Source organism: Urocampus carinirostris, chromosome 2, assembly GCF_059441175.1.
Source record: "Urocampus carinirostris isolate Australia breed hairy pipefish chromosome 2, RoL_Ucar_1.0, whole genome shotgun sequence".
NCBI classification, from domain to species: Eukaryota; Metazoa; Chordata; class Actinopteri; order Syngnathiformes; family Syngnathidae; genus Urocampus; species Urocampus carinirostris.
The window spans coordinates 62,139,961-62,158,288 of record NC_142350.1 but is presented as its reverse complement, the minus strand read 5'-3'; the positions used below and the strand labels follow the sequence as shown (position 1 = coordinate 62,158,288).

Sequence of the window (18,328 nt, the reverse complement as noted above, 5' to 3'; positions counted from 1 at the left end):
AATGAGATGAGATGTTAGCGTAGTCTTTCGTACGGAAGATTACGATAACGCGAACGTACAATTAGCTTGGGTTCGCTTTATGATTCGAGGTAAACATTCAGGGTGTTGGAACTGAGCCCAAAATTCACGGTGTTGGAACGGAGCCCCCTTTCCAATGAACCGCTCACCACTTGTTGTGGAGACCCTGGTGCTAAATGACTTGTAAACGACCTGATTTTTTTATTTTTACACGTTCATGTTGGCGTAATCTTTCGTACGGAAGATTACGATAACGCGAACGTACGATTAGCCTGGGTTAGCTTTAAGTTTACGTTAAACATTCATGGTAAACGTTCAGGGTGTTGGAACGGATTAAAAGGATTTACATTATTTTTAATGGGGAAAATGATTTCGGTGATCGAACAAATCGGTTTTCGAACAGTGTTCTGGAACGGATTATGGTCGAGGACCGAGGTTCCACTGTACATTTACAGTAGGTGAGTGAGTCAAGGTATTTTTCAGCCTTGGATGTATATGCGCATGTGCGTATAGTAGTAGGAGGGGTCCTGATGCGAAAAAAGGGAAAAAAGTCTCCAGATGTTTCCCCTGGCAGCAGTCAGACGTATCTGGCAGATGATGGGTGGAGTGGCTGACAAGAACTTGGAAGTGGCAGCCAGGCGATTCCCGATGTGCTTGCGCCACCGCGTTGGAGGATTGCGCCCGTGACGTGGACGACAGTGGGCGGATCTTCGCGAGTGGACGAGCCCTGGCTGCCAAAAAGGAGGCAGAAGCGCGGAGGAGAGAGAAGCTGGAGGCAGGCGAGGCGGACTCACCGCACGGAGCGATGCTTGACGATTTTTCACATTGGGATGAATTGCTTCGCTGCTTTTGATTGACGAGGGAGGGAAAATTCAACAGAAAAGCCAGAAAAAAGGCGTATCTTCCAAACAACTTGACGTGGACTTGCTTTTTTTTGGACTTATTTAGTGTCTCGTTTCCACATTTGCACTTTTGATTTTTCTTCCCGTCGCTGGAATCTTCCATGCACGGAGGTAGACCGACCTCCCTGGTTGAGCGTCCCCGGTAAACTGCGCTCCTTGGCGGGACACCGCTGCAGCAGTTCCCAGGTGAGAAAGAAATGCGCATTGCATTCAGTATGTGCATGTGTGCGTGCACCCCCCCCTTTTTTTTTAATAAGATACTTTTTTAATTTTACGAGTCTCGTGAGCTAACCACACGTGCCGCATGCAGTTACAGCATTCCCTCGTTTTTCTGCGTGGGGTCGCATGCCAAAAAGGTCCCGCAATAGTCAAACCCCGTGAAATATAGATCTTTATCGGTGCAACGTTTAAGTTGTCCTAAAAAGTTTCATATGCACTACAAAAAGGGCAATTTATTGTGTAATTACGATGTCGTTACTATGTTATTACTATGTTGTAATTATTAAAAGTTAAAATAAGCTCACTAAACCGTCATGCCAGTTAGATGTCAATTTTAACCCCCCCCCTTTTTTTTATAAGATACTTTTTATTCTTGTTTTTCAATTTTACGAGTCTCGTGAACTAACCACACGTGCCGCATGCAGTTACAGCATTCCCTCGTTTTTCTGCGTGGGGTTGCATGCCAAAAAGGTCCCGCGATAGTCAAACCCCGTGAAATATAGATCTTTATCGGTGCAACGTTTGAGTTGTCCTAAAAAGTTTCATATGCACTACAAAAAGGGCAATTTATTGTGTAATTACGATGTCGTTACTATGTTATTACTATGTTGTACTTATTAAAAGTTGAAATAGGCTCACACAACTACTAAATCGTCATGCCAGTTAGAAATCAATAAGCTATTTTCATAACCGGTCTGCGGGCTACTCAGGTGTTCTTAGGGGGCTACCTGGTGCCCGCGGACACAATCTTGAAGACCGTTGCACTGCACAATACAGTGATATCTAGCAATAAAATATTACAGAGTGTCCCTTTAAAGGGGGATGGGTCATTTGCAGTGTCCTTAAATAGTTTAAAAAATATTTCCCCCATTAAGTATGTGTTAACAATGCCCGAAGAGTTTAAAGAGCCCTTATATTTTTTTCCTACCACAGCGCCTATCTGCTTTTATCTTACCTAGGGCCAAGAAACACATTAAGAAGGAGAAAAGGGGCGTTGGGGGGGTTTGTGTCGAATGAAAATGGTAAAAGTAAGAAAAGGCCTGTTTCAAGTACAGCCAATCCAAAATCTCCAAATACTTTTTAAAAAGAGTTTATTAGAGAGCATCTAAGAAATGTACATACTTGCACACGCAACGTAAGGAGCTTGAGATAGGGTCCAATGATGACACAAGCCAGAAGATGGCGTCAGCGAAGAGAAAATTTCGAAATTTTGTACAGCAACTTTAAATACTCTATTAGAGATCAAAACCAAAGAACAAACCCAATTAAAAGAACTCAAGCATTTTTAATGATTAAAATATTGTACTTTATAAACTTTATTTCAAAAATAACTTGAAATAATCACACTATCACACTACTGTATCAACGATATTCTGACGATATTAAGACGGACAACAAAAGTGCTGTACTTAATCAAGTTTTTATTTTTATTTCTTAAAATAACTTCTGCACGATCATGTTAAGATTTTAAAAACAATCGTGATATTATAATGCACTATTGATTGGTTACATAAAATAATGATTGTTTGACCGACTTGGGTGTAGCTTTCTATTGGGCACCTGATTCAGGCAAAAATTTCGATTTGGCCCCAAAAATTTTAATCATGCACTTATGCTATTACTGTGACAATATACCGTATTATAATTCCATTTTTGCCGCTTTTTCTTTGGCAGGCCGTATTAAAAAGTAATTTAAAATTCATTCAAAAGATTTCAAAACTATCCATTTTATTTTGCATGATATTTTGTTTTGGAAAACTCATTTTGCTTCCTTTAGCATGTGGATAAGTCCAGATTTGTTGGCGATAGAAAGCATCTTTCTCTGCCTTTTGGGCACAGCATTTGTTGGCTTTTGTAAAAACTTGAAATTGAAAAAGATTTTGAATGTATGTAATGTACATTCATCAAGCTGTTGCAGCTTACACTGCAACTCTATTGACGCACAGGCAGAAAAGGGGCGGGGTGACTATTTATCCAATCAGAATGCGGAACAAAAATAAATTGCAATACAAATCATATTTTCCTCTGTTTTCTGTTTAACAGACATTAGCTGGGATGTTTGAGTGGCGATCTTTGGTGGGCTGAAGGCACCGAGCGCAAAAAAGCAAAAAGGAAAAGCGAGAGTGGCCCAAGACGCTGAGGGGGAACCGAGAGCATGGCTCTGGTACCGTTATCTCTCTGGGTGCTAACTACTCTCACCTGGGCCAGCCCGCTCCAGGGGTCCGTCAGCAGGCATTCCGTATACTGGAACAGTTCCAACATCCAGTAAGATCATTTTGCCTGATTTCGTGTGCGTGAATGTGTGAGAGCGAGTGTCATTCATTGTTATGCTGTTGTAAAGAAGATATGTGCTGGCTTTCTTTGGTACTGTCTGCTTTATGATATCCCGCTGGGATACTTTGGATTTATTGTTATTCGTCCTGTGCATCGGCACGGAGGATTTGTGTGTGTCTGTGCATAGCGGTTTTATTTGCGAGAGAGAGAGAAAGAAAGAGAGAGGGAGAGAGATATTAAGACTGCCAGAGAGAACGAAAGAGAAAAAGGTAAAGAGAGTGAAGAGAGAAAAAAAAGGGAGGAAGAGAAACAGAAAGATAAAGAGAAAGACAGAGCAAGAGACAGGAAGATATAGAGAAAAGAGTGAGCGATAAATACAGATAGAGAAAGAGAGAGAGAGAGAGAGAGAGAGAGAGAGAGAGAGAGAAAGAGCGTGAGGAAAATATATAGTTAGATAAAGACACAGACACAGAGAGAGAAAGTAAGTGATAAAGACTAGTAAATAGAATGGGAGAGAGAGAGAGAGAGAGAGGGGGGTATAGAGAGAGGGGAGAGAAAAAAGAGACAAAAAAAGGAGAGGGAGAAAGACAGAAAGATAGAGAAAGAGTGAAAGATAAAGACAGAGAGAGCGTAAGACAGAGCAAGAGAGAAAAAGAGAGGAAAAACAGATAGAGAGAAATACAAAGAGAAAATGAAGAGAGAGAGAGAGAGAGAGAGAGAGAGAGAGGGAGGGAGGGAGAGGTAAAATCTGCCAGAGAGAATGAAAGAGAGAGAGGTAAAGAGAGCGAAGAGAGGAAAAAAGGGAGGAGGAGAAACAGAGATAAAGAGAAAGACAGAGCGAGAGAGAGACATTAAGATAGAGAGAAAAGAGTATAGATAGAGAAAGAGAGAGAGCGAGAGAAGGAGAGAGAGAGGGAGGGAAAGAGACAGAGAAAGAGAGTGAGGAAAATAGTTGGTCTGATAAAGACACAGACAGAGAGAGAGAGAGAGAAAAAGTGAGTGATATAGACTGGTCAATAGAATGCGAGAAAGAGAGAGAGAGAAGTAAAGAGAGAGAAGGAGAGAGAGAGAGAGAGAGAGAAAGAGAGAGAGAGACAGAGAAAGAGAGTGAGGAAAATAGTTAGTTTGATAAAGACACGGACAGAGAGAGAGAAAGTGACTGATAAAGACTGGTAAATAGAATGGGAGAGAGAGAAAGAGGTAAAGAGAGAGAAGGAGAGCAAGAGAGAAAGAGACAGAGAGTGAGGAAAATAGTTGATAAAGTGGTATATGAACCTTGAACCTTGGAACAGCGAGGCACACACATAAAGTCCACTTCTCCAACGTGTTCAATGTCATTTGTGATGCCTCTTTTCAACCACTTGTGCTAAATTCAGCAGTTCACCACTAAAATTCATTTCTAGTTTTCGCCGGAGTCCATTTTTTCTTTTCTTTTTTTTAAAAAGACTTTTAATGTCCGTGTTTTGGACCATTTCCCTTTCCCAAAACCAGTTCTTTCCCTTTCCATATTCTTTCCTTCAGCTTCAGTCATGCGGGCTTAGAAAGACTAGCGAGAGTCTCTGGTAGTCATCGCTATCTGGTTCAATTAGGAGGGCTTCTTGTTTCTGACCCCGTTGTGTTGTTCAATCCCTCCTCCTCATCCCCGAGACCCTCTTCATGTCTACGCTCTCTCCGTTGTTCTTTTTGTGGTCTCCTTAATCCCCTCGCCCCCTTTCTTCGCTATTTAACTGATTCAAGCTGCAGATCTTTCTCTTTTTTCCCACTCGCTGAGCCTCGTGACCGGCGTTGGGCGCGTAACTGTCAAGAACCAGAACAGGATCAGGACCCAAACGCGTGACGTCATCACACAAGGCTTTTGTTTTACGGGATATGGGGAGTCATGCACGTTAGGCAGCGGTCTGGCGTGGAAAGACAGGAAGTCAGAGAACGACGAGATCGATACCAATTGTCCGAGTTGAAATCGGACAGATGGGGTCGATACAGGAGAGGACAGACAGACAGAATTGATAATGAAACAAGATATCGAAAATAAACAGGAGAAACTAGACGTGAACGAAAACTGGAGAGAATAATCAACATGACAAAAATAGATGGGAACGAAACTGGAAATCGATATTAAACAGGACAAAATAAACGGGAACAATACCGGACAGGAAATACCAACAGGAACAGGACATAGTCGAAACCCACGTTTTGCAGGGCAGAACTTCGTTGATGGGCTGACAAAGGAAGAGTGAGAGCACTGAGCTTAAAATAGACAGAAAGCCGTTAACGAGCCGGAGCTGGCGTCACACGGGCGGGGCCAATTGGGCGCCATGGCAACCGTGACAGTTAGTGACAGGGTTTGTGCCAGTGCTTGAAATCCTTGAAAATGCTTGAGTTCTAATGTGTTTCCGAGGATTGAAAAGTGTTTGAATTTGTGCTTGTGAATACTTGTGTTTTAAATGCTTAAAAATGACACCAACACTGCTCTCTGGTGGCCCCGCTTTTGCCATCCCACTTCTTTCCTCGTGTATAATTGCAGCTAGCGTTAGTTTGTATTGCATTGTCCTATGAAGTGTCATCGCCCCCTATGGGTTGCGCCCAAGAGGACAGGTGTACGATGCACCTAAACAGGGCACTATGAAATGTGCAAGGATCACGTATAAATTAGTGCTGCAACAACGAATCGACAAAATCAATTAAAATCGAAGATTAAAAGCATTGCTAACTAATTGGATCTTCGATCCGTTGCATCACGTGACTTATGAGTCACCGAGAACGTTAAATCAATGCAAATTAGAGTGTTCACTATTTCGTTGTAGTACCACTTTTGTCCATTAGAGGTCGCCAAGACAGTTTTTATAAAAAAGCTATAATAATTTTTTTTATGTACTACATTTTAAAGATCTATCTATCTATCTATCTATCTATCTATCTATCTATCTATCTATCTGACTGTCTGTCTGTCTGTCTGTCTGTCTGTCTGTCTGTCTGTCTGTCTGTCTGTCTGTCTGTCTGTCTGTCTGACTGTCTGTCTGTCTGTCTGTCTGTCTGTCTGTCTGTCTGTCTGTCTGTCTGTCTGTCTGTCTGTCTGTCTGTCTGTCTGTCTGTCTGACTGTCTGTCTGTCTGTCTGTCTGTCTGTCTGTCTGTCTGTCTGTCTGTCTGTCTGTCTGTCTGTCTGTCTGTCTGTCTCTTTATCTCTCTCTTTATCTCTCTCTCTCTCTCTCTTTCTCTCTCTCTCTCTCTCTCTCTCTCTCTCTCTCTCTCTCTCTCTCTCTCTCTCTCTCTCTCTCTCTCTCTCTCTCTCTCTCTCCCTCTATCTAACTGCAGCTGACATTAGTTTGTATGCCATTGTGATGTGAATCTCCCAAAAGGACAGGTGTCTCTCTATCTATCTATCTATCTCCCTCTCTCTCTCTCCATCTCCCTCTCTCTCTCTCTCCATCTCCCTTTCTCTCTCTCTCTCTCTCTCTCTCTCTCTCTCTCTCTCTCTCTCTCTCTCTCTCTCTCTCTCTCTCTCTCTCTCTCTCTCTCTCTCTAACTCTCTCTCTCTCTCTCTCTCTCTAACTGCAGCTGGCATTAGTTTGTATGCCATTGTGATGTGAATCTCCCAAAACGACAGGTGAAGAGACCAAGATGCCGGGTACTGGAGGAATTGGAAATTGAAAAAAAAAAAGGCTTGAAAAGTGCTTGTATTTGGCAGTACTTCTTACCGAAAAAAAAGTACAAACATTCCAGCAACATATTCTTTCGTAACACTCACACCAGGCAGGATATTTTCTTACAGAGAACACCTAAAGGTGCAATTTGACACCGCCATTGCACGGTTTTCCCAGCAAGGTCACAGAATACTTGTAAAAAAAATCTGATTTGGTTTTAAGAGGCACAGGTATTGCTCCATCTGCCCATGTGAGGCACCGTCCCCGTTCTTTTCTTTTGCTCTTGACGATTCCGGTTTGTTCTGTGGTTTTATCGGTCCCTTGAAGACAAAGAGATGAACTGCCGCTGTCACTTTTTTACGGCCGCGCTTATTAAAGATGTAAACAATATGAAAACTCAGCTGGGAAAGAATCAAGCGTTTATTTTTCCGTCTTATCAGTCCGATTTTCCGGTTTTACGGGAGGAATTTCGGCATGGGGGGGAATTAATGTGGATTTTAATCATCGGCGAGCAAATTGTTTGCTCCATTCCATAAAAACGGAAATATTTGGTTTCTTCGTTATTGTTAGTTAGTCACGGACATTAAAACATGAGCTCATTCGAGCCTTCGTGCTAAGCGAAACAGCAGCACCTCCAAGTACCAAAACCTTTAGAATAGAATAGAATAGAATATACCTTTATTGTCATTGTTACAAATGGGCTAACATATTGTGACAACGAAATTGGGCATGACACTCCAGTTTTACACATAGTGAGGGTATGAGCAAGAAGATAAAGGAACAGAGAAGATAATGTTATAAAACAAGGGGAATAAGGCTATAGTTATAATTTACATGGTATTTACACAACAATGTCAGCATGTGGGATGTTACATACAGGGTTGTCGTGATAACGTTGTATCGTAACGGTTGTGCAATATTGCATTTGGTGCAAAGTCATCATGGTGCAAAAATAGTCCGCATATACATTGGTGCAAGCATAGACATCATAGTGCAAAAAAAGGAAATGGTCAGACATTGTGCAATTTGAGCATTAAACGTAGTGCAGTCGACATGTGCAAGAACAAGACTTGAGGAGACTTAGTCTCCTGCATACAATTTTAGCAATGATCTTGATGACAATTTGATTGATTACATAGATGGATATGACATGAATCAATTCCAAGGTGAGATAAAGTGAAATTGCCACATAGTGGAGGACAGAAACCTATGGAAATGCTAGCTAAGGCTAATGCCAGTTCTCAAGATCAAAACATTAGATTAACAGAATAGTATAATGTAAGTACTTATGCTCCAAATATGTGTATGGCATTAAATAATGTGTCAAGGAAAAATGACATTTTATATACCTTTTGGTGTGATGTGATTCGAACTGGTACAGTGGAGTTAGCGGGTAGATGCAAAGAGGAAGGAGCAAAAAATGGAAGTGATTTTATGTTCCACTTGGGAGTAGGGTGTTGCACTTAGATGATTTTCTTGCATTAATTGGCTTCTTGTTTTTATTAATAGTTCTGTTTGTTGAGTAGTTATGGCTGCGCGAAGTATTTCTTAGTATTTCTTCATAATCACAAGCTTCATTTCCTTCCTTCCTACCTTCCTTTCTTCGTCCCTTCCTTCCTTCCTTCCTTCCTTCCTTCCTTCCTTCCTTCCTTCCTTCCTTCCTTCCTTCCTTCCTTCCTTCCTTCCTTCCCTCCGTCCTTCCTTCCTTCCTTCCTTCCTTCCTTCCTTCCTTCCTTCCTTCCTTCCTTCCTTCCTTCCTTCCTTCCTTCCATCTTTTTATTCATTCTTTTTTTCTTGCCTTCTTGATACTTCCTTCCTTTCTTCTCTGTTTCCCTTCCTTCCTTCCTTCCTTGCTTCCTTCCTTGCTTCCTTCCTCCCTTCCTTCCTTCCTACCTTCCTTTCTTCCTTCCTTCCTTCCAAACTTCCTTCATTCCTTTCTTCCTTCCTTCCTTCCTTCCTTCCTTCCTTCCTTCCTTCCTTCCTTCCTTCCTTCCTTCCTTCCTTCCTTTCATCTTTTTATTAGTTCTTTTTTTCTTGCCTCCTTGATTACTTCCTTCCTTTTGTCCTTTTCTGTTTCCCTCCCTTCCTTCCTTCCTTCCTGTAGTACTTCCTTCCTTCTCTGTTCTCTTCCTTCCTTCCTTCCTTCCTTCATTTTATTCATCCTTTCTTTCTTGCCTCCTTTATCATTTACTTCCTTCTCATCTTCCCTTCTTTTTCTTTCTTTTTTTCTTCCTTTTCTCTTTCTTTCTTTCTTTCCTTCTTTCCTTCCTTCCTTGCTTATTAAGACACACTGCTAGCCGTGGGACTCAGAGGGAATACAGTGCAAAAAATACAGCATTGAATCCCTTACTTCATGTCTTCATGGCGCACACGAGATACTAAACTGAATGGAGAGGAAGTCATCGTGGGAAGTAGATCAGCCAATAACGTCATAGCATTTTCATAATGCCGAGATGCAAATCCAATTGTAGAACAGCATTTTATTTGATGTTGACTAGGAGCAGACAGGCATCTTAGAGATGTAGCCTTACATATACACAAAACACTGCAAACTTTGAGTTTATTTGAAGTTTTTGGGCACACAAAGTTGTTGATGTCGTAAAGTGGGGGAAATGCCGTAAAGAGGGGCTGAAAAAACTCATTTTAGTCCAGTACGTAATGTGAAAACGTAATGTGAAAATGTAAGGCTGGGTCTCTGTAGCTACACGATTAACCTGCAGGCTTTTCGTCATTAGTTGCTGTACCGAATTTTATGATGTACCGTATTTTCCGCACTATAAGGCGCACCTAAAAGTCTTTATTTTTTTTCAAAAGCTGACCATGCGCCTTATAATACAGTGCGCCTTATATATGGCTCAATATTAAATTCGCAAGGTCTCGCAACTTACGCAACAGCCGCCGACTCGATTTTCCCCCGAACGTGGAGTAGTCCGCGGTGTATGCTGGGATTTATATACCGGCGTTTCATTGGCTAACCAATGTGTCAATCATTATTTGAATCGATCGCTATTGGCTAAAGATATTCGGAGCCTCGGATTGGCTAGAGGGCCAAAACAAACCCTGCAATCAGCCGAAAAAGATGTGTCAATCATCCGTTACATCGATCGCTATTGGCTGAAGTTATTCGGAGCCTCGAATACGCTTAAGGAACAAAACAAACCCTGCAATTGGCCGAAAAAGATGTGTCAATCATCCGTTACATCGATCGCTATTGGCTGAAGTTATTCGGAGCCTCGGATACGCTAGAGGGCCAAAACAAACCCTGCAATTGGCCGAAAAAGATGACTGAATAGCAAGCTTGCTAAGGTACGCCATAAAGAAACATGTTTCATTAGTCTGTATTTGTAAATAATTTACTCTACTGGATTTACTTCACTCACGGTTGTAAGAAGACCATGATTGCGTATCATTATTGAACGTGAGAACTGAGGTGAGCTATGCGGTTTTATATTTTCCCGGTATCATGTTTTAGAACGATCTTGATGTTGCTGTGATGTGTTGAGTGAATTCAACTCAATTCCAAGTGTCCCATTATTATTGAACACAACGACTTCGGTGAGCTACTCCGGCTATATATTTTCCCAGTATCTTGTTTCAGAGTGATATCGATGTTTGTGTGATGGGTCTTTCTTTAAATTAAACTCAATTCCAAGTGTTTATTGTCATATGCACAGTAAAGTTGCGAGTGAAAAAGAAAATAGAAACTAAGGAATGGTTGGCATTTCTTGAATTCCAAGACTTTAACCTTCCGAATGATATTTGAAATGACGCATTTAGGTGACATCGTACGGACACCGCATCCGCACGTGTCTACGACACGTATTTGCTTCTTTGCAAGCTTTGGGAATGTTAAGGGGGTAATCAGTTGGACTGAATCATCTGACTGTTTTGTCCACGTTCCCATTGTAGCGCCTTATAATCCGGTGCGCCTTATGTATGGAAGATATAGGACCAAAAACTATTTTTTGGGGGTGCGCCCTATAACCCGGTGCGCCCTATAGTGCGGAAAATACGGTACCTATCTACCGCTTCCGTAGCCGAGTTACATTAAGCCGAACTGTAATTCAGGATTCACAGATGCAGAGTGCAGAGCAGAATAATAAACAATCACTTTCGGAAGCTTCATTTTTGTAAAAATAAATGACAGTATATGTTTTATAGGCAAAGCACCGATGCCACATTTTTCAGTCCATCCACAAGTACTTCATTTTTACGACACTGAGTGCTGAGAGAGCTCTTTTGTCTTGTAATTGTGATGGATTTTTTTTTCTATTTGAATGGAATATTATTCAAACTCACAAACTTTATGGATATATTCAACTAAAACGTTTTAAAAACATTGAAGTGCAAATTTTAATGATCTCCATCATCCGTTTCAAATTGGTGTACGGATTAGAATAGATTCGGAATCACTCGGGCAAGGATGCATGATAAGCTAGCGATTAGTAGTGTTCTTCTTTTTGAACTTTGTCAACTTCTACTTCACTTTCTTCCTTTTTTATTCCCTCCTGCCTTCCTTCCTTTTCCATGTCTTCCTTCTTTTTTCTGCCTTCCTTCCCTTTTCCTTGATTGCTTCCTTCCATTCCTCTTGGCTTCCTCCCTTTCCCCCTTTACTTCATTTAATTCCAATACTTCCTTTTCCCTACCTTTACTTTCTTCCATTCCTCTTCCTCCTTTCTTTCCTCCCTTTACTTTCTTCACCTCTTCTATTTTCTTCCTCTTCTACCCATTGTTTTTCCTACTTTTCTTACTTCCTTCTTTCCTTTCTGCCTTCCTTCCTTTCTTCCTTGATTGCTTCCTTCCATTACTCTTTGCTTCCTCCCTTTTCCCTTTACCTCTTTGAATTCCAATCCTTCCTTCCCCCCTTTACTGTCTTCCATTCCTCTCAATCCTTTCTTTTCTCCCTTTCCTTACTTCACTTCTTCTCTTTTCTTCCTCTTCTACCATCTTTTCATCCTTCTTTCAATTCTACCTTTCTTCCTTGATTGCTTCCTTCCTTTCTCCTTTACTTTCTTCCATTACAATCCTTCCTTTTCCTTCTCTTTACTTTCTTCCATTCCTCTCCTTCCTTTCTTTCCTCCCTTTCCTTTCTTCACCTATTCTCTTTTCCTCCTCTTCTGTCTTCTTTCCTTTCTGCCTTTCTTCCTTCCTTTCTTCTTCTGTTCCTTAATTCCCTTTGTCCTTACGCTCTCCTTCCTTCTCCGTGTCTGTTTTAGTGGAGATTTGTGATCATTCATTTGTGTGAATCTCCAATCCCAAGCAATGAAGCAATGCAACATTACACACTCAGGTTTTCTGTAGGTAAATGCAATTGTTTACAAACCGGAATTGTATGGGCCATCTTTGTTTCAAATTCTTGGTTATTATTTCTCCAACTCACTTCTTTCTTTCTAGATAGATAGATAGATCGATAGATAGATATATAGATAGATAGATGTCTAGATAAATAGATGTCTAGATAAATAGATGTCTAGATAGATGTCTAGATAGATGTCTAGATAGATGTCTAGATAGATAGATAGATAGATAGATAGATAGATAGATAGATAGATAGATAGATAGATAGATAGATAGATAGATAGATAGATGTCTAGATAGATAGATGTCTAGATAGATAGATGTCTAGATGTCTAGATAGATAGATAGATAGATGTCTAGATGTCTAGATAGATAGATAGATAGATGTCTAGATAAATAGATGTCTAGATAAATAGATGTCTAGATAGATGTCTAGATAGATGTCTAGATAGATAGATAGATAGATAGATAGATAGATAGATAGATAGATAGATAGATAGATAGATAGATAGATAGATAGATAGATAGATAGATAGATAGATAGATAGATAGATAGATAGATAGATAGATAGATGTCTAGATAGATAGATGTCTAGATAGATAGATAGATGTCTAGATGTCTAGATAGATAGATGTCTAGATGTCTAGATAGATAGATAGATAGATGTCTAGATAGATAGATAGATAGATGTCTAGATGTCTAGATAGATAGATGTCTAGATGTCTAGATAGATAGATGTCTAGATAGATAGATGTCTAGATGTCTAGATAGATAGATAGATAGATAGATAGATAGATAGATAGATAGATAGATAGATAGATAGATAGATGGATGGATAGATGTCTAGATAGATAGATGGATGGATAGATAAATATATTTCTAGATAGATAGATGTCTAGATAGATAGATAGATGTCTAGATAGATAGATAGATTTCTAGATAGATAGATGTCTAGATAGATAGATAGATAGATAGATAGATAGATAGATAGATAGATAGATAGATAGATAGATAGATAGATAGATAGATAGATAGATAGATAGATTTCTAGATAGATAGATGTCTAGATAGATGGATAGATGTCTAGATGTCTGGATAGATAGATGTCTAGATGGATAGATGTCTAGATAGATAGATAGATTGACTGATATCTCCAGCTACATAAAGCGGTCACTTTCTAATGGATGTATACAAATCCTCACAGCAGTCGATAGTTGACAATTTCGGAACACTCATTATTCAGATGATGTGTCTGTCTGTGGAGAAATCCTTTGAGTATACACGTACTGTACCTTTTAATGTTTCTTTAATCACGTGTCACCAGCATGAGAGTTATCTAGTATTCTCAGTAGTAAAGCATCTTAACTTCTTTTGGCCTCTATATGAACAATCATTACCGGGTAATTGCTTTCATTATCGGTAAACAATAGTACCGAAGAGCTGGAGAAAGTCGCTGCATATTTTATCGGATCTCAGAAGGAAAATGGCCTCGAATATCTTTTCAACGTTCCTTTTTTTGTTCCTGCAGGAATAGTTTTACACACAGGTTTTCCAGTCAAAGACGAGAATATGTCTTATTGAAAGTTCCATGTAATTAGGTGTCTTTCTCTACCGGCTGTATCGCTTGGCTTTCAGACAAAGGCTATCAGAGAGACGCTTAATCTGTAACCTGACCCTCCCGATTCCTGCGCACTCTGCCAATCTTCCTCCCGGCGGTGTAGCCTCTTGCGCTGCGTGTCTCTCGGAAAAAGACACTGTGCTTAATTAAAGAACACTGCGTCTCAGAGGATCCGCTTCAACCCTGATCTTCGCCGCCTGCTTTGCATAGTCAGAGTACAGTAAAGCAATCCCGACGTTACCCTGTGGAATCTTCTTCGTAGGAGTACAACTTCCTGGAACGCGGGTAGTCTTCTCGGTAACGAGTACAGACGCTACCCTACTTATGACCTGGTAGTGTTAGGAACAGGGTTGGGTAGGGTTACTTTAACTGGATTACTTTCAATTACTTTTGGATTACTCCAATACCAAATATGCTAATAAAAGACAAAAGAAACTAAATATGAATAAAATTACTAAATTTTGTGCAGGCTAGGGGAGTAACGGAATACACGGAACGGCAAAAATGATGTTGGCAAGCTGTTTGGACTTATTTTCATTTTGTTTCTGTCGCATTTTATGTTGGTTTTGCCGGAGATCAAAGAGATCAAAGCCGGGAGAGAAAGCTTACCACGTGTTGTGAGTCATCATTTTATTCAATTTAACTAAGTGAACTCCATCAAATTTGGGGGCGGCAGTAGCTCAGGAGGTAGAGCGCTCGTCTTGGGATCAAGGGGATCCCAGTTCGAATCCCGGCTTGTCCGAGTTACGTGTCGAAGTGTCCTTGGGTAAGACACTGAACCCCTAATGCCCCCAATAAGCAGGTTAGCGTCTTACATGGCTGCAATACAAGCCCGCTATTGGGAAATGTGAAGCACAAAGCGCTTTGGGAAGTCATTGACTTAAAAAGCGTTATATAAATGCAGATCATTTCATTTCATTTCAAATATATGGCCGAATTAGCCAAATTAGTGTCGCTTGAGTCTCTGTCAAGCCTCCTCTCTCGATCTTCCGTTTCTCCTCTCTCGGCCCACATTTTCAGCAAGCCAGTGTGCTGGCTCCTTCCATGGGCTTGCCAGGAAAGCCCCCACGTGGGGTCCACCCCCTCGCCTCGATGTCTGGAGAAACTCAAAACAGCAGAGCGTTTATCAAAACAATGCCTGCTGTCCTTCCTCAGAGTGCTGTTATCAAAATTCCCCAGCCAAAACATTCCGCGTTTGGAACAGCGTGACCTGAAGCACACTTAGTGAAAATCTTCATTGCATTCGATAATTGTAACTTGTATTTAATCGTATAAAATCCTTTATAGTAAAATGTATAAAATCCTTCAATAGATACGAACATTTTTTCGGGATGTCAAAAAATACTTAAGTAAGTTAGATTTTGAAAATATTTTATTCGAATAATCTGCTCCCGTGAAATATATCGTTTTTATTTGAACCCAATGTCTGACTCGCACACAACAATTTTTCTTAATTTGGCTTTTCAAGTGCTGTAAATACGATTCCGCAACAATCTTAGCAACAAAGCGAACTAATATTGATGAAAAAGCAATAAACAATGATCCTTGGATTTAAAGGGACAGTGTGTATCATATTACCATTTCAAATCACCGTATTGTGTCATGCAATGCATGCATGTTTTGCCAAACCCTGTGAATCTCCGTTTTTTTCTGTGTTTTGCTCCTGTTTTGTTCTCGCCCCGATCCGTTTAATTTCGACCACTTCCTCGTTCCGATCAATCTACTTCCGCGACCAACCATCCGTTACGCGAGTGGGTTCTGCTTCCTGTTTCCTGTCCTGGTTCTTGACAAAACTGGACCTACTTACGTTTTTCAGGAACACTGTGCGTTCACCCACTTGTTGCAAAGGTTGTCGGCGTGCTTGCGTTTTGCCGCCGGCGTTTTGGACTCTCCGGAGTTTCTCTCACTCGGCGGTGCAGCGTGGAGGTTTCCGAGGCCAATAATAAGCTGCGGTGTAACTGTCAGCCGGCACGGTAAACACACCGTAAGACCCGCAGGCTCCTCATTCGCATCCGACCCCCCGTGAGCTTTCTCATCAGCCTCGAGAGACGGACTGTTACCGAGGATTAGCGGCTTCGTAAATAGATACTACGCGTATTCGCGTCCGGCAATATGCTTCATTTCCTGCTTTGGCGCCAAAGCCTATCAGTCACTCGCCACATCTTGTCCCAAGGCGCGTTCCACGCGTGCCGGCATATGTGTGTAAGTTAGCGTTGGGTTTTTGCAGATGTTCCTGTCCGCTGGCGGAAACAAAAACAAATCCATCAGTCCATTAAATCGCACATTATCTTCCGCCACCTGGCAATTAGCCACCGCTGTGCTTGTGCGTGCGCGACGGGTAGTGGTGTGTGCGCGACAGTTAATAATGTTGCAGCTTTTAAATTTGCATGCTGGCTGTGTGGCGATATCTCTTAATTTAGAAATGTTACGAACAAATCCCTTGTTTCCTGAAGTCGTGTCACGGAGATTGGATTTCCACCTCGCGTAAGGACCAGGGTTGGGTAGGGTTACTTTAACTTGATTACTTTCAATTACTCCAATACCAAATATGCCAATAAAAGACAAAAGAAACTAAATATGAATCTCATCTCATCTCATCATCCGTACCGCTTATCCTCATTAGGGTCGCGGGGGGCCTGGAGCCCATCCCAGCCATCTCCGGGCAGTGGGCAGGGGACACCCTGAACTGGTTGCCAGCCAATCGCAGGGCACACAGGGACAGACAACTCATTCGCTCATTCACACCTTGGGACAATTTGGACCGGCCAGTTCACCTGAAATGCATGTTTTTAGAACGTGGGAGGAAACCGGAGTGCCCGGAGGAAACCCACGCAAGCACGGGGAGAACATACAAACTCCGCACAGGATGTCTGGAGCTGGATTTGAACCCACGACAGGTTCCCATGACATGAACTGTGCTGCACAAGCGCTAACCACCGCGCCGCCGTGCTGCCCTAAATATGAATAAAATGACTAAATTTTGTGCAGGCTTGGGGAGTAACGGAATACATGGAAGGGCAAAAATGATTTTGGCAAGCTGTTTGGATTTATTTTCATTTTGTTTCTCTCGCATTTGATGTTAGTTTTGCATCAAAGCGATCAAAGCCAGGAGAGAAAGCTTACCACGTGTTTGAATGTGAAATGAAGAAACGAGGGGAAGAGTCATTAGTGTATGGACTTCTAAAGTTTGCAGAACAAAGGGGAGTTAGAATTTTATGTTCGTTAAGTCTATGTCACGGTTGCCATGGCGCCCAATTGGCCCCGCCCGTGCGGGGCCAGCTGCAGCTTGTTGACGGATTGGCTCCCTGTCAGTATTTAAACTCGGTCCTGTCAGGCCCCTTTTGTCGGTCCGTCTGTGAATCCCTGTTTTTACATGGCAAGCCCTTTTTCACCTGTCCTGTTTTTTGCTCCTGTTGGTCTCCCGTTACGATCATTTTAATCATATTTAGTTTCTTTTGTCTTTTATTAGCATATTTGGTATTGGAGTAATCCAAAAGTAATTTAAAGTAATCAAGTTAAAAAAACCCTACCCAACCCTGGTAAGGACCAATTGCTTTGTAACCACACTTAACGCAAAATATTTATAATCAATAGTGACAATTCCCAGTCATTCCCCGCCACTATCTCTTTGACCTGTTGCCCTCTGGTAGGCGCTAGAGGTCCCTCAAAACTAGGACAAACAGGCTCAGAGTTTCTACCCCCAGGGCCATCACCACCCTAAACAAATGCACAAAACTGTGAAAACATATCTATATTTTGGATTTGTGTCTCTATATTCTTGCCAAATTCAACTGTAGATAAAAATATACTATTGCACAAAACAGAATGAATCAATAAATCAATAAATAAATAAATAGAAAATAAATATTTCAACACCCTGCTATTTTGCTATTGTCACAAGCCAGAGACGGAGACAGGACCCAATAGCGTCTGTTTTTACTCAGTTTTATTGAGAAAGAGAGCAGTGCTTGCTTCCACGATCCGATGATCGTCAGACACGGGTAGCTGGTGGCAGGAATCCGAAAGTGGCACTTCCGTGTCGAGCGAGGATAGTCGTGGGCGGCGGGAAAGCTGATCGATAGCCGGGACGGGGGAGCAAGGGCGGTAACGAGTTCAGAAAAAAAGGTCGGCAACAAGTATCAAGCAGGAAACAGGGCAAAACAGGTCGATGGCCGGAACGGAAGAGCAGGGCAGAAACGGGTCCATAAACAGGTCGGCAACAGGTAACAGGCAGGAGAAAACAGGGCAGGAGATTGTCGCAAGGTACGGAGCTTGCCTAGCAAAAGAGTAGGTTCACAGGACGGACTGACAGCTTCCTCTTGGAAGCCGGGGTTTTAAAAGGAGTCAGGGAACCAA

The 18,328-nt window shown here is 41.6% G+C and overlaps 1 protein-coding gene across 1 annotated transcript in view; it reads left to right on the top strand.

Annotated features, from left to right (window-relative positions):
- Positions 1-644: 644 nt before the first annotated feature.
- efna3b (ephrin-A3b) overlaps positions 645-18,328 on the top strand; it is a 194,234-nt gene continuing 176,550 nt past the window's right edge. Inside the window, exons 1-2 of the mRNA XM_088327433.1 lie at positions 645-1,106; positions 3,183-3,404. Coding sequence (XP_088183559.1) covers positions 3,295-3,404 — 110 coding nt within the window. The 5' untranslated portion in view covers positions 645-1,106; positions 3,183-3,294. The remainder of the gene's footprint in view (positions 1,107-3,182; positions 3,405-18,328) is intronic.